The 25,696-nt window shown below is 39.5% G+C and overlaps 1 protein-coding gene across 6 annotated transcripts in view; it reads right to left on the bottom strand.

Moving 5' to 3' along the window:
* The window catches only part of AKAP6 (A-kinase anchoring protein 6), a 471,560-nt gene that overhangs the window by 130,661 nt on the left and 315,203 nt on the right, over positions 1-25,696 (bottom strand). For all 6 annotated transcript variants that reach the window (XM_059723036.1, XM_059723037.1, XM_059723034.1 and 3 more), the window contains one exon: positions 2,870-3,018. In XM_059723036.1, the coding sequence (XP_059579019.1) occupies positions 2,870-3,018 (149 nt within the window). The remainder of the gene's footprint in view (positions 1-2,869; positions 3,019-25,696) is intronic.

The raw sequence follows: 25,696 nt of genomic DNA, 5'->3' as shown, positions 1-25,696 counted from the left end.
ATTCTGCTCTCTTATTTCCACCACAGTCATTCTGCAGACATGTGCTAAACTCTTCCAGTATTTTCAGTATCTGTATTCTGCAGACACTTCCCTGTTGCAGCTCTTAATGAAACTATTATTCTTCACTGTAGAGAATCCCAGATTTGCAAATATTACCATCGCTAGTAACAGGGAGAAATAGGACCAATCTCTTCCTAAGTTTTCCTAATACATATTTTCCATTCATTGGGTCATGCCTCCTTCCAAGTGTATGTGCACTCCCCTGAAGGGGTGCCATAAGACCTTGATTCAATTTTTCACTGAAGTCAGTGGAACAATGTCCTATCTATCTCCTTATTTTAATTTCTCCCTCTCCTTTGGATATATCAAGGTGTCTGGTTAATCTATTTACTACAAACACTCTGGCCACTGTCTGCAAACAATATGGCAGTTTTGTGATGGACTCATTTACAAAGAGGCATACATTTATAGGCATTCCTCTGATGGTCAACATAGTACATTATCATAGTATCAATAGTAAATATAACTCTGTAAATGCAAATAATGTCATATAAATATCTATTTGCTTTACATGAAAAATCAGCTGGAAATAAAGGCAGGGAATTTCCAAGATGCTTCAAGGATGTAGGAACTCAACCCTCAGCTACTTTAAAATCAGTGACTTTTGATTATCTAACTCCACTAGGCTCTTTTGAAAATCTCATATTTTAAAGCAATTTTTTTAAATATTGGGCCAACAGAATACATCCAGATACACATATGCAAAAATTCTGCATAAGTTGTTTTTGCAGTTAGCATGAGCTACATTAGCTTCCTTGGGAACGTGAGATTTCTGCATAAGTAATCAAGGTCTTGGTATTCTTGCATAATTAGCCTAAATCCACTTTTCTAAGCGTCATCTATGTAATAGAAGGAAAATTTACCAAATTTACTGTGTTTCATATACTTTATCATTGAGTTAACAACTGGAAAAGACAGTTCTGGGCTAAGTACAGACAGTCAAAAAGCCCAAGGCTTAATTGATTCAATCTTTGCAGGTTTCTCTAAACTGCATAGATTGAACCGATAAGCACATGAACAGGTATCCTCTTTTGATTATGGAAATGTAGCCACATGACCAGGCCAGAAATCTGGGGGGTGCTAGAGTGTACCTCCCTGCTTGGCTGGTGCACACAGCTTAGGTCAAGGATAGCCTGCCCACCCTGTGAGGCGGGGCTTGCAGGGATGGTGAAAAGCATCTTGGGATGCTTGGGAACCGTGAGTTAACCTGAGTCTGGAGGAGATTTGGAACAGAATTTCAATAAACTGATTTAACCTAAATCTGTTAAGTCTGATACTATATCCATCCAGGTTTATCTTATACCAGTTTCAGCCATTTTGAAAGTAGGTTAAGAGCACTGAACTTCTGTTACAGATTTAAACCTGATTTTGACCACTTACACTGGTTTTTGTGCAACTTCTGTCCCTACCCTTGGAGACAATACAATCCAGATCATCCCAAGCAACATGCATTTTCTCCAAACAAGGAGATGGAGAGAAATAAGCAAAATTCTGTTGAAGATTCTTGGTATTAAAAAGCTTTCATAAGGACCTTGATGAACCCAAATAACTAACACTGGATAAATCTACCTCTACCTAACAATGCTGCTCATTCATCAGGGCGTTTTCTAGGTGTCCAAATCATGTAGGGGTCCTCAAGTAAGAATCAGCCTGCATGTTCTGATTGTTAGCTCTAAGTATGGTATTAAATGTTTGGGAATCCTCTGAATATTTTTGACAATATAATACTAGGATGTAACATATATATTTCAGTATATGTTAAAGGGAATTGGACACTGGAAGAAATTTAGATGCAATAAAAAAGCCATTCTCAAACAAGAAAGCTGAAAGCAATCCATTTTGCATGTGGAAAAGACTTTTTCATAACTATTTTTATCCTCTCTCTTCCTGTACCCCTCCCAAAACAACTGTCACAAGCATCTGCTTAGATAAAGAGAAAGACATGTAAGCAAATTTAAAAACAGAATGCATTTTTCTTATGTTTTTACACAGCTTCCAATGTATGGGTGTTGTTCTCTAGGACAACAGATTGAGCAGTAAATCAACCACTGAAGTGTTTGGCAATCTGACATAATCTTAAAATGAATTTAGGGGGAGGTTTCAAAGACACAATGAGGTGGCAAGTACCCAACACTTGGTGATTTTTGTTCAAACAGTGTTTTAGAATGACTGAAATCTGGAATTCTCCATGCCCATTCTGCTAGGTTTCCTTGTGGATATTGCCAACAAGAGTGCCATAGATATGGGTATTTTACATTGATTCTACACTGATAACTGTCTCAGAACTGAGATGACCAACACAACAGAAAACAGCTAAAATAGTTCCAGCTTTCTATCAGAACGAAACAAAGTCTTATTTAAACCAGTAACAGAGAAGTTAAATGTTTTGCATTCATCTTTCCTGATGCCTGGTAAAATTAACTCAGAAGAGGGTTGTCTTGAAGAAATGCTAGCATGTCATGGAGATATTTTGTAGAAAATATTGGAGTATTAAAAGAAATTAAGGAATAAGAGGAATAAACAGGCTTAGTAAGCAATGAAATGTAAGAGTATAAAATCTTTTTTCATAGAAACAATAGATTGCTAATAGATAAATGTAGATAGTCCCAAGAGTAAGCAGTAACACAGATACTTTATTCATCACTCATTCATTTTTGCTTTAGTGAACAAGACAATAAATATATATAGCATACTTTCCCCTCTCTGCTTGGGAGGAAATATTCTGGTTAACATAGCAGTATAAAAAAATAGATCATGTAAAAAAGTACAGATCAGTGAGAATAAAACAACAAAAAGAATAGTTCCCTACCCATTACTTCCCACTGTGTGAACTTTTGACATATCCGCAAACTCTTCCTTTCGCTTGCTACTACTGTTGTACTGCTCACTGTACAGCTTTAAGGACATCTGTTCAACAGCATCTCTTTGTGCTTCCAGATAGCATAGCTGAACCTCAGCCTAGAGAAAGAAAAAAAGAGGGAAAAAACCTTTTCTTTTTTAATTCAGAAAGAATGCATTTAAAATAACTGTTTTAAAGCTTAACAAACAATCTAAAAAAGAGGAATATTCACACTATTTTTTCTATCTTTTCATAATACTTTAAAAGTCTGGTCTTATAAATAGGACGACTGCACTGTTTATTGTCTGGTATTAGATTTGGGTTATTTAGTTTGCTATCACAGAATGGCCTATATATCCCAGGAGGTTTATATCCAGTTAAGATGCTGAATAAAGATTTCTGTGCGAGTGAGAGAGATGGATTAAAATGTTATACTGTGAAAGAGAGCTGCTAAATATACAAAATAAATTACGTTGCAAGTTTCAGAATCTCATTTTCACCTTGTTTCTAAACTACTTTATGCTTCAGAGTTAATTATACCTATACTTTTGTAAGTTTACTTAAAATATAATAATGGCAAATAAAAATAAAGGATGAGGATTTTCTCTTTGTTTTTCTCTACTTTGTTTCCACTGATTACTCAACAGACTTGATTGGCAAGAAGAGACAGTAAGGTAGATGTGCTGTTTTCCATCAGATTATGGACCTGGCTATTTCAAAACTTATTGAAAAGATACTTTATTAATTGCAGCTGTGGTGATTCTGGAGCTCAGCGCACCAGATGACACAGGGATGAAGTCTGCTCTGTGATGTACTTGCCCTTGGGTAGCAGAGGCAAGAATTAATTAAAAAGTACTTTGGGACCAATATACTATTGTTTTCTTTTAATATATTCCACTAAAATAAAAAAACACATTAAAATTCAAAAACTGCTACTATGTTATAACTTAATTCTGTATTTCCATTAGTAAAAACAAGATGAGTCAACCCTGTGGTAGGGCAGCATGGTGAATGCACTGGCATGGAGGAAACCTTGCTTGGACATCATCTTGAATTTCACTGTGTGGGCACATCCACATGTGCAGGCATGTGCACTTACAGCAGCTCAAATAGGAGCGGCACAAATTTTTAATTCAGTACACATGCTCGGACATGCACTTTGGTGTGGGGCACATTGTGCTACTTGGGGCAAAATAACGCTGCCTGGCTTCTTCGGATCTGCAGTCAGGGATGCTAGAGCCTAGCAATATAAAAACCTGCCCTGGCTAGCAGCTCAGAGCTATTTGCCCTCAGGAGCTTCTGAGGCCCAGCCAGTTGGTATCTGGGGACATTACCCATTGTGCCAGCTGGACTGCTGAGGTAGCCCTAACCTGGAGTGGCCCCTGCCCCCTCTACCCACTGCAGCAGCCTGGCAGTGGGGGCTGCTGCCTGGCTGTGACCTGCTACCACCTGTGACAACATCTGTCCCCTCAGACCTGCGGCCCCACAGCTGCATGCCTGCCAGACTCGGATGGGGGGCCCCTACTCTGCCATCTGGGCAGCTATCACCCAGAAGATGTGCTCCTTGCGGTGGCCCACTTTGAACTGTCCAAGTGTGTCCTCTTGGCCCCAAATGGCCAACATGTTAGCCACCTTGTCTGCCCTCCAGCTGGGTCCCCGGTGCTGGCCCTGGACAAGCTTCTCTGCCTGGGTCTTGCCACTTGTCTCACCAGCAGAGAGCCTGGTGCTCTCTATTTAAAAATTGCAAATTCTCTAATAAGAAACCCAAATTATCTCATTAAAAGACCCAAAATAGTGTTCTTTTGCTATTGAAATGAAATGCCGCTATATAAAGAGAGATCAGTTGGGCAACGTTTTATTGATATATTTACAAGTTTAAAGCAATTTAGAAGCCTACCAGTGCCTCTATCATCATAATTAAATAAATTATAAATATCTATACACTGGCATTTACTTTTGGCTTTTTTGTCATAGAAAAATCAGAGCTGCCCCTCCCCCCTTTGCTCACCGGGATGTGCAGCACTGAGCAACACTGATATACCAGTGCCCTGCCCCTGCCCCTGACTCTGACTCTCAACACACAGCCTGCCCCCTGTTCCAGTCCTCACAGTCATGATCCACAGGACAAGGTATGTGGGAGAGGGGTTCATGAGGGTGGCTTGGAGGTTTGGGGTTTGTGGGTGCATTGTGGGGGCACTGTGGTATGGGTGGGCTGTGTGGAGGGGGCTGCTCAGGAGGCTGGGTCCCTTGCCCCCCACAGCATGCAGCCCCCCCCACCTCAGAGACTGCCTCTCAAGAGGGGCCATGGCTCCCTGCACAGGGCCACAGCCCCCACCAGAGGCTACACCCCCCCCCACATGGCCCAGAGTCTCCCTGCAGGGGCTACAGCCCCCTCCCCACAGAGTCCTAGCTCCCCTGCATGGCCCACAGCTCACCTGCAGCAGCAGCAGACATCAGGGTGCTTGGGGCCTCCTGGAACAGCCTCCCCATGTGGCACTGGGCAGCACAGCTTGGCCCTGGCTGCCTGGCATCTGGTGCAGCCTGTGCCATATCGTGTGGGCCCTGTCCAGCTTGGTACGGTACCATGCACTTTCAGGCAGCTCTGGTCCACTCAGGCTGTCACCCAGGGCCCTGTGCCACTCACAGGAACCACCTGTCATGCTAGGCTGGGTCCTGTATGCACCATCACAGCTCCCTTGCTCCAGTGCCCCCTGCCCCCGGTACCTTACTTCTGACAGAGCCAGGGTCCATGCAGCCTGTACTGGTCCAGGCTGCCCCGCATGTGGAGGCAGTGTACTTCAGCACTGGGACAAGGGGCAGCCATAGAGAAGCTCTGCTGGCTACCAGAGCATCTTTTTGGAGGACCTGAGCTTCTGGTTGCTTCAGGTCATGGTTCTGGACCGTGCTCTGCCCCACTTTTTTCTGCAGGGTTTTTTTGATACCTGAATATCCTGGTATGAAATTTTGAGCCCCTGCTGCAAATATGCTGTGTGGGGAACTTTTTTGTTCCCAGTGAGCCTCTTGCCATGTCTCAAATTGCTTTGAGATGTGGCAAGAGGCAAGTGCGGGCTCATCTGGATGTGCCCATGAGGCAATGAAAAAAAGGTGTTGTCTGCATGTCAACATTATCCAGATGCCAGCTGTAAAGGGACAATAGGTTAAAGGCCTAAAACCAGAAAGGGAAACATACAAATTCCACTAAGAAAGGGATATAAGATGCATCATATTTAGATATCCGTGTTGAGTAATATAAATAAAATAATGCCAGTAGCATATGAAACTTTTGGATACTTAAGAAGGCCACAGAGGCATTTCATTTCTACTGGGAAAATCACTGCTCTCCTGGGAGAAACTACAAGTGTACATTCAATTTCTTCCAGGAGGAAACATTTCCTCTCCCTCACAAAAATGAATGCTCTCTGTATGACCTAGGTGGGCAGGGGAACAATAGGGCAATGCTCCTTCCCTTTTCCCCAAACTGGGCACAGCCCAGGCTTGGGGATCTGCCTTGCTTCTCTCAACCTCTCTTGGACTAATTCAGGGGCAAGGAGAAGAGCTACTGATGCTTTTGCCTCTTCCCCAAACTAGGGACTCCTAGGTGGGCAGCAGGGGTGGCTATGGTGGGGCTGGGAATAGGGAGGCTGCCCCCAAGCCTGCCTTGCAGCCCAACTGGCTTCCCCTCACTGGCCTGCCAACTAGCTGGGTGGTGGAGAGTATAATTTAGAAGCCTATGGGGCTGGGATAGCTCTCCCCACACTTCCCCAGACCAAGGACTGCCTGGTCAGGGAAATAGGCTGGGTGGTTTGTTCCTCTGCTTCATTTCCCTCACAGATTTGTCTATAGGAGGGGAGAGGAGAGGCAGAGAAAGCCCCCCACCCCTCTCCTAGACCTTTGATCTGGGGAAGCATGTGGAGCTTTTCCCAGATACTTTACTCACTCCAGGAAATAGGAGTGGAGTTGCCACTGCTCCCCATACCTTCTCCAGACATGTCTACCACTATAAATGAATGTCTGTTCATGGCCATAATTATGGGGTTGCCTGAATTACATTTTAAAAATAATTTGTTCGTAATCAAACTGATCGCTAATTTGGAAACCACAAATTCACTTGCTTGCCTCAAATAAATATAAAGCTACCAACCAACCAACCCCCCTCCAACAAAAAAAGGCTTTATTTTAAAGCATCATGCTTTGCACATCTATACCTCTGAATGGGAAACATTTACATTGCCTTCTTTGAAGCAAACTGATTAGAAATTATATTATTTACTACACATATATATTACTACACATATATGTAAATGGCATACACAATATGTTTCGTTACTGATTTTCAGCCTAGACATTCATATTATAGTTTATATTGATATTATTTATATTATTATTTATAGCATTTATGTTATAGTTTATATTTATATTATAATTTATATTATAGTATTATAATCCAAGTGATCACAAGTGTACAGTCACTCTTTAAGAGGTATTAATTTGTTTCTTCAATCTTTTAGTCCTTAGGATCTGCTTGTTTCATATCATATAGCACATTTATTGTCTCTACAAAATTTTGATCTCAAATGCAAGTTGAACACAGATCAACACACATTTCTTGCAATAAAAACTCTCTTAACTTTACAACTTGTCATCTATGTAGTAGTTTATATGATGTTAAAGCTAATCTAAAATGCAAACAACAATACAGCAGATACACTTAACAGTAGAAAGGCAGTTGAATATGAATTAATTATGGAAACTGTATATAGCTACCAATGAATACATGTACTGATCAGAACATCCTGTTGGGAATACATCTACTCTTATCTGGTTTTACAAGATAAACTAGTTGGAACTGGCTGGTACTCTAAGATCTCCAAAGAAAAATGGATCTGTAGTACATAGACTGCTGTCTACAGACCCCAAAAAAGACTACACATAATAGTGAAAGCAGATTTTTCTTTAGCTTGACAAATAGCCCCCTTCTCTGGAAAACAGAAGTTCCTGGTTAAATTTCTTTCTGAAATGGATGCTTCATCAACAAGAATAATTTTTCACTGGATGTTTGCTTACTTTGGGGCCTTTCTGTATTCTGCACTGTCCACATCAGGCTTTGCATTTGCTCTTTTAATTTATTCTTCCCAGAATAAATTAGCTGTTTTTATTTTAGTTATGGTTGAGGTGACACTTTCATTCTAAATCCTTATTGTGGGTGACTGATAACTTTCCAAAACAATTACCTTATGAAATAAAATTTCCCATGATTGTTTTCAGCCTAGAGGTGAATTCTTTTGGAAAGTTTAAAGAAAATAATTTCAGCAGTTTTGAGGATGGAGTTGCAAATGAAGATAAGTAGAGTAATTATTTTCTCGTTTTCTCTATTTAAAATTTTTGTTTATTTCAATTATATACACAAAAAGCTATGTTAAGTGCTCAAAAAGTCAGGAAATTCCAAAGATTAGGCTTTCACATGGAACCTAAACTCTGAAACCTTCTTCATATGCATTAAAATAGAATATTTAATTATATGAGCAAATGCTATTTCTCAAACAACAAATAGCATCGTACCAATTTTCCTAAAATTTTGGCTGTACAGGTGAAATCTTATAATTTTTCTTGAATATTTTAAGAGAAGGCAAAGTAAAAAGATTGGAGGGTGGGGGAGGGGAGGGGAGGAGGGCAGTAGGGGAAGTGAGGAAACAAAAAGGCTACATATTATACAACTGGAGTTGCTGACTAGGAAAAATCTGACATTAGTTTGTGGAGACTCCTCATTTCCTAATCTTAGGCACAACACAGCTGGGGAAGGCAAACAGAAGAGCCCATGCCCCTTGGATACCTTACAAAATGTACAGTAGACCCCTTGATTTCTTTGCTTCTCACTCACAATGTTCAAAACACTCCTCCATCAAGGCATCTACACTTTCAGAGCACGTTTTTTTAAGAGTAAGCTAACTTATCCCCATCTAGACATGCAGATGATACTGCTGCTTTTAATTTTACACACTGAGTTTATTAATGAATTCTGTACAGTATATCCAATGCAGCATGCTTTCCAAAGGTTCATTGTACAAATATAATACGAAAAAATCTCCATCCCTTTAATAGGAGCCTAAACCTGAAGTATAGAGACATAGGGGACTGTTGTAATGAATAACTCTTGGGTGGTCATGCAAAGGCAGTGGTTCTCAGCCAGGGTACTGCAGCACAGTGAGGTGCTGTGAGAAGCTTTCAGGTACTGCTGCTATTACAACTGTCCTGTGTGCCTCATGTGAAGCCAGACCAGGAAGAAAGGTTTCTGGCCCCACTGAACTTCCCTTTGCTGCTCCCACTGCCCAGTCAGGGGATTTAAAAGTCTTCAGGGTCAGGAAACCTCTCCCTGGGGCAGAGACAGTGGAAATAAGGATAATAGTGTGGCTGGGAAAAGGAGAAAAAGACTGAAGCAAGGAAAAAGGAGACATTAAAAGAAGATAAAGTGGGGAACAGAAAAAAGAGAAGACAGAAAGATATGTAAATATATTCAGGGGGATTAATGGGCACTCAGCTTTTCCCTATCCTTGCTAGAGCTGACACACTATCCTGTGTTGCTGTGACCTCTATTACCCCCATATTCTTCTTCACAAATGGTGTCCCAGTTTTCACCTTGAAAATAAGATCCCCCTTAAAAAATAAGCTATTCTTATTTTTAAACATAACTGCTGTCTTCAGCTATTGTAAACACTTGAAGCAACTCAGACAGCTCAGTGTCAGATGGATCTTTCTGATTTCTTGTGTGTATGAATTCATCTATCATGCTGTTGTACTTAAGGCTTTTTTCATTCATGTTCCACTGATATCATTGCAAATCCAGAGAGACTTTGAAAACCTCAAGCAGGTATTGATCAGTTTAAGTTTCAAAAATCTACACTGTGCACAAACTGTCCAGAAAATGTGAAGTGCAACACAGATAGTTACGTAAATGGGTTGCATTTACTCCTAAAACTAAGATTTTTTTAGTAGTGATAAAGGTGTAGTTTTGTACCATAGCAGCCAAATGTTGTAGTTTTGTTGCTAATTGTTAATCAAAGTCAGAGCAATTACTTGTTTTGGCTCTTAAAATATTTTGAGAGATCAGCTAAACAATTTTGGCATTTCAGACTGACCTAGGAAACATTGTTTGCTGCCCCACACACGTGCAAAGGAGTCTTCATATAGAGGCTGCCTGCTATTATGGATCTCATGATGATCATAGTTCTATCAGAAGTACATGAGATGGCACCTTGCATTTGTGAACTGAAGCAATTCCTTTCCAAAAATCTAGGAATGCAGTACCACTGGATATAATGGAACTGAGAACAACGTGATCTTTAGGAACAATCAATGACAAGTTTCATCCTTAGTGATTAGCTTTCAGGTTCACATTTTCAAAGCTATCTTCATAATAAAAAGGGGTAGAAAAATAATTTATTAAAGAAAGCTGTGTCTTCCCAAATAAAGAGAAAGGGACCTGGCAGCAGATACTACAGAACCTCAAAGAATGGCTCTACATGTCAGCATGAAATGTTCTCTGCTATAAAGGTCACCATGTAATACAAATGGGTAATCAGTGACAATACAAATCAATGAAAATACGTTTTATTTCTTGTTAAACCTACATGTTTGGATGACCTTATTCTGTAGTGGAAAAAGACAAGACACTGGATAATGGCTGTTATTGTGTGAGGAAGGAAGGGCATGGTGAGGTTGTTCTCTATAAAAGCTTGTAGTGATTAGAGAGTCAACTGAGTACTCCAAACCTACATCAGAGTAAGAAAGATCAGAATCAGATCCTTGCACTGTTCTACTGTCAAAAGTAGTTCTTGATTCAGGAACATGGTAGGATAAATTAGTAGGGAAAATAAAATGTTTATAAGCATTGTTTTAAATACTAAGTGAAGGAAGCACTGCAAGTACTGATACTTTTGATATGAAAGATGTTACTGTAAGCAAATTTCTTCATGGTAAAATAATAGAAAGTATAACAAATGTAATTGAATGTGAACTCTGAGGCTGTGTCCAAACATACATGGAAGTTTGGTTCCTCAGGGACAACTAGTGGCGGTGCACCTTGTGCCACCACTAGTTGTCCCCAGGGAATGCCTATGCCATGTGCACAAGTTACCCTGGGTGGGGTAGGGGGGGGATGAGGCCTGCACTGGGCTGGTCCCAGCAACTTTACCTGGGGTCCTGGGTGCCTCCTGGGGCTGTAACAGTGGCAATCCTGCTGCGTGGAGTTTGGCTGGCAACGGAATACAGCTCCAGCTGGCCAGGCTCCAGTTTTGGGCGGCACATGCTGCCGCTGCATGAGCCACTCCACTTTTTTTTCTGCAAGTATTTTTGACCCCTGAATATCCAGGGGTCAAAACCCTCTGCACTGTTCCCTTGCAGTGTGGAGAACAACTGAACATGCAGCCCCACATATCACACAGCCAGTCATCTGGATGTGGCCTGAGAGGGTTCTAACTTTCATTATATCCCTTCTCTGCAGAACTGTAAAACTCACAATATTATATTTAAGCAGATGCATTGCAAAATGTGGGCACTATTCAGCAGTGTTATATATATACACTCTACACTTAAGCTTGTCTAAATGGATGGTCTGCATTGGTACAAACCCAGCTGTATTGATATGGAAAGCTATACATCCATCTGACCCAACTCTTCTAACTTGCATAGAGCAAATTAAGAGGCTGTGACTTGGATGACTACACAGTCTGGTGGGTGGCAAATTGGCTAAAGTGTCATACCCACAGAGTGGTGGTGGATGGGCCAGTATCGACCTGGAAGGACGTGGGCAGTGGGGTCCCGCAGGGCTCGGTCCTTGGACCGATACTCTTCAATGTCTTCATCAGTGACTTGGACGAGGGAGTGAAGTGTACTCTGTCCAAGTTTGCAGATGATACAAAACTGTGGGGAGAAGTGGACATGCTGGAGGGCAGGGAATAACTACAGGCAGACCTGGACAGGTTGGACAAATGGGCAGAAAACAATACAATGCAGTTTAACAAGGAGAAATGCAAAGTGCTGCACCTAGAGAGGAAAAAATGTCCAGCACATCTATGTCCTATTGAATGTAATAGTTTTAATGCTTGTAATAGTTGCCCATTAGCCAGTTTAGACAAAAGGGTAAGGTTCATCTTCTTATCTAGGTTCATTGTTTTACCTGGCTTTACAACGAATGTGCTTAAAGGTTTGGCTCCTCGATCTTATCTCTAGAGGCCTTTAACAAGTTATCCTCAGGACCAGAAAAACGACCCTTAAGCAAACATTCCAAGAGATCAAAACCATAGAAGCCTTTTGAAAGGGGGTTGTAAAAGGAAGGTCACCACAGTGGTATGGAAAATCTCCCGAAGCAAAATTTAAGATAAACGAAATAGTCAGCGGACAAATTCTGTTGAGGAAGACAAACTTACCACCTAGCAAAAAACCTGTTGAGTAAGATCCAAGCCCAAATTTGGGAGTAGTGACAGGTTTGGGTAGGAGGGGCCCAAGACAGCAACTCACCCAATAAAAACTGTAACCTACAGCCCCAATTTGGAAGTAACTTCACTTGCAGAACAACGAAGGGAGAATCGCAAGTGTAGGCCGAATCAGACTGATCACCTGAATCATCCTCTCCATGAACACGAATCTCTTAGTTCACGCTGAAGCTGCGGAGCACCCGAGTGGGACTGAAGGAAGGGGACTTAGTCCTATCAGTATTGAGGCCAACCCATTGAACCGTACTGCTGAGGCCAGCCCATTAAACCGTACTACTGAGGCCAGCCCATTGAATTGTACTACTGAGGAATGAAAACATATCTAGGTGTTTGGCTTCTCAGAATTCTAGGATTGTAAGTATAATATAGTAATAATTTTCCGGTTCAGATCATACAGTTAGTTGTAATTGTAATTGTTTTAAAGAAGTGCATTTAGAGTATTGCTCCTTATATATATAGTTATCGTGTTTTTGATGTTTATGGTATTTCTTAAAATAAAATTGTGTTGTATAAATTAAGTGTGAAATCATTGAGAAATTGTACAATTAGCTGAAAATTTCCCCAGCCAGTGCATCAAACGGATCAGTAAGTTGTGTGGGATTTTCTCTATTCCATAACCCACTAGAGACAATCTACTGCCTATGAAATGACCTGCTCGGCAGCATGGAAGTGGAAAGGGATCTCGGAGTCCTAGTGGACTCCAAGATGAACATGAGTCGTCAGTGTGATGAAGTCAACAGCAAAGCTAACCGCACTTTATTGTGCATCAGCAGATGCATGACAAACAGAACCAAGGAGAGAGAGGAGAGACTAGGGCACCTGGACCTCTTCAGCCTCCGCAAGAGAAGGTTGAGAGGCGACCTTGTGGCTGCTTATAAGTTCATCACAGGGGCACAGAAGGGAATTGGTGAGGTTTTATTCACCAAGGTGCCCCCGGGGGTTACAAGAAATAATGGCCACAAGCTAGCAGAGAGCAGATTTAGATTGGATATTAGGAAGAACTTCTTCACAGTTAGAGTGGCCAAGGTCTGGAACAGGCTCCCAAGGGAGGTGGTGCTCTCCCCTACCCTGGGGGTCTTCACGAGGAGGTTAGATAGGCATCTGGCTGGGGTCATCTGAACCCAGCACGCTTTCCTGCCTATGCAGGGGGTTGGACTGGATGATCTATTGAGGTCCCTTCCGACCCTAACATCTATGAATCTATGAATTTATGGCAAATTGTTCTAGAGCTTTTACTTCTCCTAAAATTAGGAGTAGTTGCACATAAGAAAAAGTTACATTGTGGCAATGTTTGTAAGGTCACAGCTGTGCTCCTAAGCATTTTGATGGTCCTTAAGCTGCTTTGCCATACTGTTTTTGTCCTGCTTTGATTGGTCACCCTAGCTGTAAGGCCAGGGTGACTGGACATCACCTCCCTTTTTAAATGACGGTGTGCAGACAAGTTCTGCTTCTTTGTGCTAATATGTCCCAGGCATCAACATACTCAAGCGCATATAGCATAGTTTTTTGTCTACATGCCATTCCTCATTATTATGCTTCCAACTGGACTGTACCTAAGTCAGAGATTTCCTCATTCACTGTGAAAAAGTGAAGGTACATGAAATCCTGGTATCCAGAAATAAAAATTATGATGCATTTGAGGGCACTGGCATGGTGATAACCAAGTAGGGTCACCATCATGAAATGCCATATTAGAACCACCAGGGAAGGTGGTCCACAAGGCTTAAGGGGAAAAACTAAACCTCTGGCAATGCTTCAACTTTATGTCTGTATGTCCAAGAGTTGGACACCACTCTTCATCTTGCATAAAACCAGTGAATGAGAGGACACTGAGGAGTGGAGGACTGATTACTCTTTCCAAGAAGATGCCTCTGACAGCTCTGAAGTGCAGCCACCTGATAGAGAATTGCACAAATGAACCTGGACACCAAGGCAACTATCCCCATTGCCTTTTAGCCTTCTGCCCTTCAGAACTCTCAGGCTGCCAGAACATTCAGATGATACTGGCAGGTATCATTATATTTGCTTTTATTATAAATGATTGGTATTGCTTGCCAAGAATTATAACTGGAATTTGTTTTTAGTTCTGGTGCTGGATGCTGCCATGTTGGGCAAATATGTACTCTACTCTTTTTGACTCCTATCACCATTTCCTCATTTTTCATCAGCTTTACCATGTCTTTTCCTCTCCATTGAATCCAGGGGATAAGAGATCCAGGAGCCACCTAAAATTAATGTGTAACAAATCCCTACTGTGAAAGCTACACATTCAACCCCGTCACATGACCACAAGCAATAGCACCCTAACCGCAGGTAAAGCAGGGGGACAATGGCATCCAATATTCTGCTACTGTAAATGCTGTTAATATATGTTCAAGAGGGCCATACCTCCTGCTACAGAGAAAGACTAAACTCCCACAGTCCATACCAATATGACCATGGGATAAAATTCCTTCTTGCCTTCAGATATATTGATTGCTCTGACCCTGAGTGGATGGGCAAGACCCTCTAGCTAGGAACCCCAAGGATTTAGTCCCAGCAGGAGCACTGTCACACCTCAGTCAAAATCTCTAGCCTTAGCTGAAGGAAACACCCAATGAATGCTTCTGGCGAAGGTGCAACCCCCCCCCCCCTTCCCCAAACCACAACTATGACACATATAGCAGCAACAGGGGGAAAAAAACGTCCTGGTTTGATGGGGTAACTGGCAAAGCCCAAAAGCATGTGAAAGATCCACAGTACAGCATATACTATAGGCTGTTTCTAGATCATTCCTGACTGACACTTATCCAACTTCATGAACCTCTCCAGTGGTGGAGATTCCACAACCTCTTTAGGCAGCCTGTTCCACTGCCTCACTCTTCTAACAGTGAAGGACTTTTTCCTTGTAAAGCACCAACAATATTAATTCCCAATTTGCCTAAAACTTATGGAAAAGGGCATTAATGCATAGAGAACTTTAAACTTGTCCATGAGGGATATGAAATGGAATTTTAAATGTAGAAAGTGATTTATCATTGCAAAGCAGATTTGTCTTCTCCCTTGTTTCTGAGTAGAACCTCCATGAAGAATACCAGGAAGTATGATTCTGTGAACAACAGTAATACTTATCTTACTGGGTTCTCCTTGGCTATCCAAAGGGATATTTTAATGCACACGTCAGAGACCCATTCTCCAACACCAGGGCTGCCTGCAGAGGCCCAAACAAATTCATTAGTCTGGCTTAAGCAGGAGCCCCCGCTTGCACCTAATTGTCCTTTCAATGCCCTGATTTGAAATCTGGTCCCATGGGCTCTGGCCCCATTCAATATCCTTAATGTGGAATGAAATCTAGCGCATTAGTAATTAGTAATGTTCAGTACAGGGAACTACCACCATCAGCCCAATGGCCTAGTGATTCAAACTGGCCATGAACTTAAGCTAAAGGTAGACAATTTTCAAAATGCATGAGAGAACACAAAATATGCACAAGTAACCCACAGGTTAATAATAAGTACACCTCAGCTGACTGACTTACACAATTCTACTTAAAATTCATAAGGCAGGCATACAAAAACTCAATACCTCATGGCAAAAAAATACCCAACACAGCTCAGCAGGGCATAACTCAGCACATATCCAAAACAAAATGCCTTGTCCTTCTATTAGGGACGCAATGCATCCCTTCTAACATGACCCAGATAGTTGTCATATATACTTAGCAAATTGCCCTTTTTTATTAAGGTAAATAAATGAGAGCTCCTGAGTGCATATTTTGGAGAAATCTCTGTCCTACCTTTACTGTATGTGAAAGCAAAGCCTCTCAATGAAGTAAAAACTAGCTGTTCATTTGGATGAAGCTGCCTGTAGAAAACTGTTACATTAAAGAATCACACTTCAAAGTAAATCCCCTTAAGTAGACAAGCACAAGGTAAATTTAAAGCAACTGTTTACTTTCTAACAACTATATCACACATTTCTGAAGTTACACTAATATATATTGAAGTTTAAATACTCTTGCTGTGTTATGGAATATTATTGTTGTATTTTATTTCTGTCTTGATTTCTTTTGATAAACTGAGATCTCATATAATTTAGTTGAACTGAGATTTTGGATAATTTTGTTCTTTAGCATGAAGAAAAGCAACAAAGTAAAAATGCAACAATGACCATTAAAATGATTCCATGGCATAGAAAAAATATAGAAAGTTTTGTATTTAGACTTGCTTATTTGTGATGCATATTAAATATTTTAATTAACATAAGGGTTTTTTAACTTTTCTAATTTTTCAAATAATATTTCAAATATCTCAGATTGAAACATAAATCTATTCATCAGTTAGTTTTAATTTGTTTTCTTAATAAACATTAAAAGTGTTTTTCTTCCAGCCAGTCCTACAGGTACAGTCACAGAGTTGATCCATCAGATAAAACATGGGGCTGGAAGCAACCACAAGAAGTCGTCCACTCCAATCCCTTGTACTGAGGCAGAATGCGTATATAGTTTGTTCCCAAAAGGATTGTCTAACCTTCTTTAAAAACCTTACTTACACAACATCCTTGTGTAACCTGGTCTGTTTCATTATTCTTATAGGTAGAATTTTGCCTAATATCTATCCTAAATATTTGCTGCAAATTAAAGTGTTATTTTTCTTGCCCCTTCTCTTGTGGAACTGCTGATCCTCTTTATAATAACATTTTATATATGAATGTGATCATATTGGCTTTTCTCTCTAATTGGTTTACACCTTAGTGTGGTGCCCAAAACTGGAAACAGGATTCCAACTGAAGCATCCTAGCATGAAGGCTACACAGCAGTCTACTGTCTTCATCATGGACAAGGTTGGCCAGCACAGATCTGATTGTTGAATCATGCTCTAAAATTGTGAACTCCTGGAAGCAGAGTTTTTTTCTTTTGCTGTGTTGGACAGTCATTAGCATAATGGGACCCTGATCCTGTTGGGAATCTTTGGATGCTACTGTAATGCCAGTGAGAAAAAATAATGGTATACACAATAGCTGTCACCAAAATACTGAACTAGGCAATTCTGTTACACAGCTTTAACAAAGATACAGTCTCAGGGTGAATTTACATTGGTATGACTGCCACTCTTTTCAGAAACTTGCACTCTCCATTAAAATCTAAAATCAGACTTCCCCTGAACAACATTCTCCCTGCCATTTGATCCTTCATTGAAATGGTCATAGTTTTGATGCTATAGCTATCTCTACAGAACTACGCTGCGCTCTTGTAAACATAGGATTTTGATTTCCCTGAAAGATCAAGTGGGAATAGCTATACTGTAAGGGAGAAAGCAGATATTAAAACACAAAAGATTTAATAGGTGGATATAAAATCAGAAAATTGGTAAAAATGCTGGCTAAGTCCATTTACTTTTCTATAAAAGTTGTTTTTAACATTTAAATACATGAAGAATAAAGTTCTCTCCAAACAATGACCAAATGTTATTAAGGGGACTTGGGAATAATCTAAAACAAAGCCTTATCAGTAATAACATGCAGATGATTATACAACAAGATTGACTTTATAGCAACAGCAGCACCAACAGCTTAAGATGTGGAAGTATACAGCCATTTTGCATGCATCATAGAACAGGCATGGGCTCTTGCTGCTGTGAGTGTATTTATGGTCCTCAGACAGAGAAGGTTCTGACACCTACTGAGGTCAGGAAAACTGTAAAAAGATAACTGTTTGAAACATAAAATATTTGTATTGCTGAGAGGTCAGCTTCACTGATGCTGACTTCATGGCAATTTGCATACTATTAAAGCATTACCCATAATGTTTGGAAAATTTAATTTTAAAGCTATGCTGTTAAAGTTGTTCACTGAATGGTAAGCATCTAAGACAGCTGGGAAATTTGTTAAGACTGATAGCATTTCTGCCTAATTTTGGTATCAGGTTAAAAAAAACAACACTTCCTCCATTTTACAATAACATATAATTTTTAATGCAAGGTAAGTTGCTTATAAAAGCAAAATATTTCATATCAGAGTAGTAATGGGGACAGCTTATTTTTTATTTTCCATATATTTTTAAAGTATTATTTATTAATTTATTTTTTCCTCGAGGTAGAGATTCAATCATTTTTGTGGACTATAGCTGAGAACTATTACTTTCTATATTAATAATCTCTCCCATTGAATCTATCAGCCCAATAATCACAGTCATTACATTTGTATTTCTCCCTTCCATGTCTATGTTATCATTTCCTGAATTCCGCAAAAAAAAAAATCTTTATTTACTTCCTGGCAGAAACTGAAAATTAAAGCTGTATAATGTAAAGATACAATCTTTTGCTTCCCTTGTCCTGCTGGACCAGCACTTAACTCCAAGATATACTTTTTATGGCAAGTGCAGCTATTAACTCAGTTACTGTAGTACATGAACTGCAGTTCCTTTGAAATTTGATAAAAAGTTGTCCTTAGATGATAATGGAAAGGAAGGAATGAAGAAGGAACAACAAGAATTACTTTACATGCTAATACAACAATTTAGTTATCAAAACAGTACCAAACAAGCATGCCTTTATAAACTTCTTTTAAAAATGTAGCTTCCTAGGGTTCTAATAGTCTTTTCCTATGGTTCAGGAATGCACAGTAGCACTCAGCCCAGTGCCTATATCCTTATTTCAAAGAGAATCATTCAAACCGACATCCACCCTGTCAAGAATCTTGACTTTGAGCTGCTAATGCAGAATAAAAATCAATATAAATTTTGATCATTTGATGAATATTTACTTCTTTCTTTAGTGCTTGGGGATTTAGAATTGAAAACTGCTGAATCAAGTCATTTTATTTTTTTGTGTTTGTGCCAACACCAATTTACTACCCTCCTGAAAGTTCCTGAACAAGATGTCTCATGTGGCATACATGTTGGTTTTTCCTGTCAATCATAACAGTGTGCCAGTGGGGAACTATAAACATTTCCCTTTCATACTCTTAGTGTTCCAAAAAGGAATATTTTGATTACTTCCCTGGAAAAGGTAAACTTGTCTTATTTAGACATATTGTAGGATGCCTATGTCTATTATTCTTGGACTACTGCTGTGCCTAAATTGATGCTATCTATTAAAAGTTAAACACTTCATTTTTGGCTCCAGTGGCCTCACACAAGAAACTGAGTTTGCAGACAGGATTCACTGCAAGCAAAGCCAGTAATGCCAACAAGACAAAGAGCTATATCGACATTACCATCATTCCCCATGTATTTTCTGAAAATAACAAGAATATTCCAACTGACTGCCAAAATCAGCACCAAGATTTCACAATAAAAATAGACACTAAACTGAGAGGCCCCAAAAGCCTAACAATTAAGGCGTGACTTCACTTTTTAGTTAGTTTAAAAAGAAATACACCTTCATTTTTAATATAATAGACTAATAAAAATATATGTAAAGCTTACAACTCTTAGGTTTCCATAGTGATACTTCTGGAGGGAAAAAGATGTTTCTAAATTTGAAAAAGACCTAGATTCATTTTACGAAAACTGTAAATGCAAGCAATTTTCATCTTGCAAAAAATTTTTATACATGACTCATTGGAGAATGGCTTTATATTAAGGAGCAATTTTGTTGGTCTCTTATAAATTAAATAAAAGTGGCAGCAGCTGTCTTTGAGAAGGCTAATATAGTAATGTACAGTCATATGATATTATGTAGACAGATGTTTTAAATAATATAAAATATTTAGATTGGTAGATACCTTGCTAGATACAAAGGCAATTATAGGATGTCTTTGTTAAATTAAATTTCTCATTCTTTTGAGGGGGAAAAAAGGAATTGTCCTGGAAACAGCACCAAAAGGAAATGATCCTATATCTAAAACAGCTGGAGACTGCAACTAATATAAATTTACTTGAAAATAAAAAATGCTGTATGCCTCTAGAGACATGCAGTAACATGCAGTAAAAACAGATGAGATATAAAATTATTTTTAAAAACCTTAGTTTATATCTACAGATTGTTCTGAGATGTGAATCCACTTGCAAACAATATTCAAGACTGAGAAAAAAGAAATAGAACAATTAAAGTCCCAAATTCTAACAAAAATGATACCTCATCTGTAAAAATAAAAAACATTTTTCTGACAAATTCTATCTTTTATAAACCAAGTTAGACACCTTACTTTGACAAAGAATATAATGCAATACCACTTTATTGTATTACCTATACAAAATCTAATGGAAACCTTTTATCTCTGCACTTTAAGGTAAATTTTGACTTATATCTTCCTGATATATGTCAAAGTTCCAAAAATAAGTTTGAAGAGGAATACAACTCAGGAAAGGCAAAACCCAGCAGTTCAAATTATTTTTTTTCCTTTTTTTTTATTGGGCTTGATTCTTTGGGTTTCTATTCAGGAAATGCTTGTGCTGACTTAAATAGGAATTTTGCCAGAGTACAAACTACACGACTAGGCCTCATGTCAACCCCTATAAAAATATAAGTGATGCATTGCAGCACACAAATATAAAACCTAATCCAACCAATCTGCCGTTCTCAACCTTGATGGAAATGGAAGAGTTTGATTGACTGAATCAAAGATTCTCTAGAATTACTTTCCCCAAGCACTCAATTACAGCTTGCTATTGCTATGTCTGTTGGGTCTGATCCTGCACCCAAAACTTGGACAAACCATTTAGAAGGCTGTGCTCACTTGTAAAGCAAGCACCAGGTGAGATGTACAAGTGCCAAAGGAAAAAGATTACTTCAAAGGGATTGGGTACCAGGCGCCATAACACAAACCTAAACACTGCAGTATCTTCTTAACTGGTGAATGCCTCTTAGGAATGCTGGGAGACTTAAGGATGATCATCACTTCAGTGAAGGACAGTTTTTACATCTCTGAGTAAATGGTGCACTGTATATTCTCCAGAACCTTGCCACCAATATTAATTGATCATTATTTGCTCAGTTGGTGCTCGTTTCCCAGGAAGTGTGATCATGCAGAAATATATTGTTTCGGAGATTTTTTGTATGCTATTCTGTTTACTATTTATTGAATTAACAGTACAATTTATTATTATTATCTTTTCCTTTTATATGGCATAACCAAGGTACCTCAGCAAAACTAACAGGATCTTTTACACCCTAGTCTAGATGTATAAGCACCTACGCTATAGTCTCTTTATGATATAAGTGGTAAATGTTTCCTTTCACGATGACTCCAACTGAATTTTTTTTTCTTTTTCAATAGGCTTAATTGGCTAAGTGCCTTTGAGCCAGCTGACAGACAGAGAGACCTAAATTCAGTAATCTTGTAAATGCACTGGTTTCAACATATCTTTACCAAAACTATCAAAGTTATAAGAGCTACTGCCAGCCTTTTTTCAAGGCTGTATAATTTCTCATTCAACATGAAGTCCGCATCATTGAACTGGTACAAACTTCATGGTGACAGCATTCTATCCAGTCATAAACATCACAAATGTGATATTTGTCTGTCTTTACTTTGATTGATTAGATGTTCATAAAGGCCATGTAGAGGCATTATATTTCCACTGGGAGAACTGCCATACTCCCAGTAGAACTTGCAAGTGTATAAGTGTTCATTCTCCCAGAGGAAACATGCTCCCTCCAGGATAAAGATCTTACACTTGTCAGCCTTTCAAGAGAAACTCTCTTGCAAGAATGAATACTCCTTGGCTTCCTTGTCTGGTCCAGGAGGGGATGGGGGAAGTGAGGCAAAGCTCCCTGCCTCTCTCCCAAATTGGGAACTGCCTGCTTTCTGCTGTTTTGCCCTGCTGGTTTCTTCACCACTCCAAGAGGGGAGGAGAGCAGCCACTGTTGCTCCTTGTCTCTTCCACAGACTGAGGATGGCCTGATTTGGGGAATGGGCTGGGGGTTTTACCCTGATGCCCCCCTCCTCAGCAGGACCAGTCTCTGAAAGGAAGGGAGCAGCTGCTGTGGCTCACTGCCTCTCCCCCAAAATGGGGACTGTCACCTGGGCAGCAATGGCAGGGCTGGGAATTGGGCTGGCAGGCTCTCCCCAAGTCAGGCTGGCAACTCTGTTAACTTCTGCTCACTGTCCCTGCCACCCAGCTGGCAATCAAAGTAGGCAGAAGACAGATCTGAATAAGGAAAGACTAGTGGCATGGTGAATCACAATTGGGAGGTATTGTGTGTATAAGGATGTCAAAAATAAAGGGATTGATGAAGAAGTCAATGGGCAGATGAGCTGGGTGTTGAAGATGGCAAAATAGGAAGTGTCAAGCTAAAGAGGGTAAGATTCTTTCAGTAAGTAGCTGGTGTACTTGCATTAGATTTTGAAGGTAAAATTATACATATTACATGCGCTGCTTTATACTATGAGAGTCATATACTAATGAGAAACACACTGTTGAAAGTAAATTAAGTCAGTAAATTGGCTGTCAGTGTGGACCCCCATTTTCATGGCCTTCTGAAGTAATTTTCTGTCATTGCTTCTGTCATCACACATTCTTTAGAGATTCTCTCTCCACTTACAACACCAGTATTAATTTCTACATGTTGTTGCAGTTATAGATGCATTATAAGCAGCCTGAGATGAGCAAATATTTCACAGCAAATATCTGATAAGTTTAGTCTTGTTTTCTTTCTGTGGCATATCTGCAAGCTGTTCATTACATCTCATTTATTCATTAATCTAGATTCTTTCAAAATTTCGTTAACATTTATAACGCATTGCAAATATTTCTCAGTTCACCATGTTTGCTATTTTAGTTGCATTGGGTACTTGTAATTGGTTAGGTATCTACCCTGGGCACATACTGGTGACTTATAAAAGGCTAATGATTTTATTTTTATATATATATATATTATATATAAATATATATATAAATATATATATATTGCTTCCAGTTCCTTTATGTAATTTTGGTTTTGTAACTGATATAAAGGGAGTTAATTTTCTGCCATTTCCTAATGAAATTTCTGTGACTGCAACTCTAAAATATACAGTAGGATGATCAGTAGCCAATGATGATCTTATGGGTGCAGCCAGGAAGCTACCATATCAAATGGTAGTTTTGTAATTTATATTTTTAAAAGTAGGTATTTTAATTTCTTTTTTATTGCTTATTTCCTCTGTCAAAGTGAACATGTTTTCATGGATGTTTGAGTGTTAGTCTTTCTACATAAAGACTTCCGATTTAGATCTGACTTCTTGCTCTACAAAGACTCATTTTTAACCTCTTACCAGTTTCCCTTTCCCTCCCCCACTAATGCTCTCAGTGTCTTTTTGGTTAGGTTTTTACCATCTGACACCTAAATCACATGCAGTTTGGAAGTAAGTGTTTTGCAGTTTATTTTATTTCTACAAGTTTTGTAAAATCCTGGTCCCTGCCAAATTCTACATAGTCTGATTTATCATATATCTGACAAATCTCTTCCATTGTTACTATTTTTCTGCCAGATTCTAGGTATTTGATTTGTACAATCTTTTCATAAATGTATCGCATTTATCTGAGTCTGTGTGTTAGTTGTTTATTTGACTAACACAGGTTATTGAGTTACATTAAAAAATTTCATCCTGAAAACACAGGTTACTTCCATCACTCCATAAAAAGCCTGAGATGACAATATCATATCAGACCAGAAAATAATCTTCATATCCTGTGTTACCTTCCTGGGTTAAAACCTGGCACAAGAGAATGCTGTACTAACGATGCTCAACATTCTGGCCCTGTGACTCAGATAAGCAGCATGGGGACTGTAGGCCACATCTCATGGGTGGGGTCATTCCACAGACCAGATCCACCATGGGGGTAGTCTGCAGGTGCAATCCAGTGTGATGGCTCAGTCTTCATGTTGGATGTGGCTGCAGAGTGACTCTGTGTGCTGGTGCCATCCAGCATGCAGGGCCTTGTCATCTGGCCCACAGAGTTCCCTACAGGTCTGGGAATTTGGTGGCAGGGAAGCAGTGGAAGAATTAATTGCAAAGGCTTCCAGAATCCTTCCAGAGCTATGGCATTTAACAGCTACCACTCCTCTGGTATCAAATTTCTGGATCTGTGGGGAGCCCCATTGATGAGATGACAGGGCCTCATGGGCTAGAGGCTGAGAACCACTGTATTATACACATCTGATGCCTTCACCAGCCAAAAGAAGGCAAATTCTGTCCCTCAGACTTCAAACTTCAGCCATAATATTCTAAATCTGTCAAGGGCTAGCCATTAAACATGCTTTTTCTGTTGGTGCACATGTGTTGAGAAGATGGCAGTGTTTCCTTTAATTATAGCATTAGAGGAGTCTAGTATTCGTCATGAAACCATGGTTATTTTGGTCATACAGCTCATGTTAGATGATGATGTCTTTCAAAGTCAGAGGAGAAATATGTTGTTAAAAACCTCCAGCAACCACATTCTGGCAAAATATGAAACAAAGTAACAAGAATCATCACACGATCATTGGCCCAAACCCAAGAGATATAAAGTAGTGATGACTATTTGATAAGTGAAAAGTCAGCACCATTATTTTAAAATAAATATTCATCTGTTGAATTTTGCAAAACCAAACTCCAGGATGGTTTTGATCTTGGTTCCATTTTATCTGAACCATCAAAGTTTTATAGGAGTAGCTTCAGACTCCACTTCTGGGCCATCTCTAATAATTACCATATAAAGTTGTGTGGAGCAGGACATTATGGTCTTGTTTATGGAGCTTGGATAGAATTTCCAATCAGCATGATTACATCTATTTCTAGTGCTTTGCTAATCATTTCCTGAAGCTGCTCATTAAAAGCTCCCATGTCAACACATAATGCTGTGATGCTTGAGACAGAGATCTGGAATATGATCACATCACTAGACTTGGCCGAATAGAATTGCAATATTGCTTGCTTTATTACAATAGCAACATTTCTATTTGATAAAATGACTTAACATCTCACGTAACACCAGTCATTTGTTTCAGAAAGAACTAGGTACATCATCATTAAATTCCATATTGAATTCTATATGTGAATAAATGTAACTCTTTTTTTTCTCTGACAATTGAAGTGTAGCAAGACCTATGTACTGAAATTTAACATCTCTGTTGTAACAGCCACAGAAGCAATGGCAGGCCTAGGCAATAATCACATGCCAATACTGGAGTGCTTACCTACCAACTGTGCAAGCTCTCACAGTCCTAGTCAATAATTGAACCCACCAATTCCACTGTGCTGCATGTGATTGGTGATATTATCCCTTTAAGTGTGTTATTTAAGTTTGCAATGCAGTTAATTGAAACCCTACTAGATGCAAATCAAAAGTTTCAGCCTTAATTGAGATATTTTGAAAATTGAACCCATTGCTTCAGGCAGGTGCTACATGAGATTCCATTAATAT

This window comes from Alligator mississippiensis, chromosome 2 (assembly GCF_030867095.1).
Source record: "Alligator mississippiensis isolate rAllMis1 chromosome 2, rAllMis1, whole genome shotgun sequence".
Taxonomy (NCBI): domain Eukaryota; kingdom Metazoa; phylum Chordata; order Crocodylia; family Alligatoridae; genus Alligator; species Alligator mississippiensis.
Note: the sequence above shows the minus strand (reverse complement) of the source record. Positions and strands in the feature narration are given on the sequence as shown.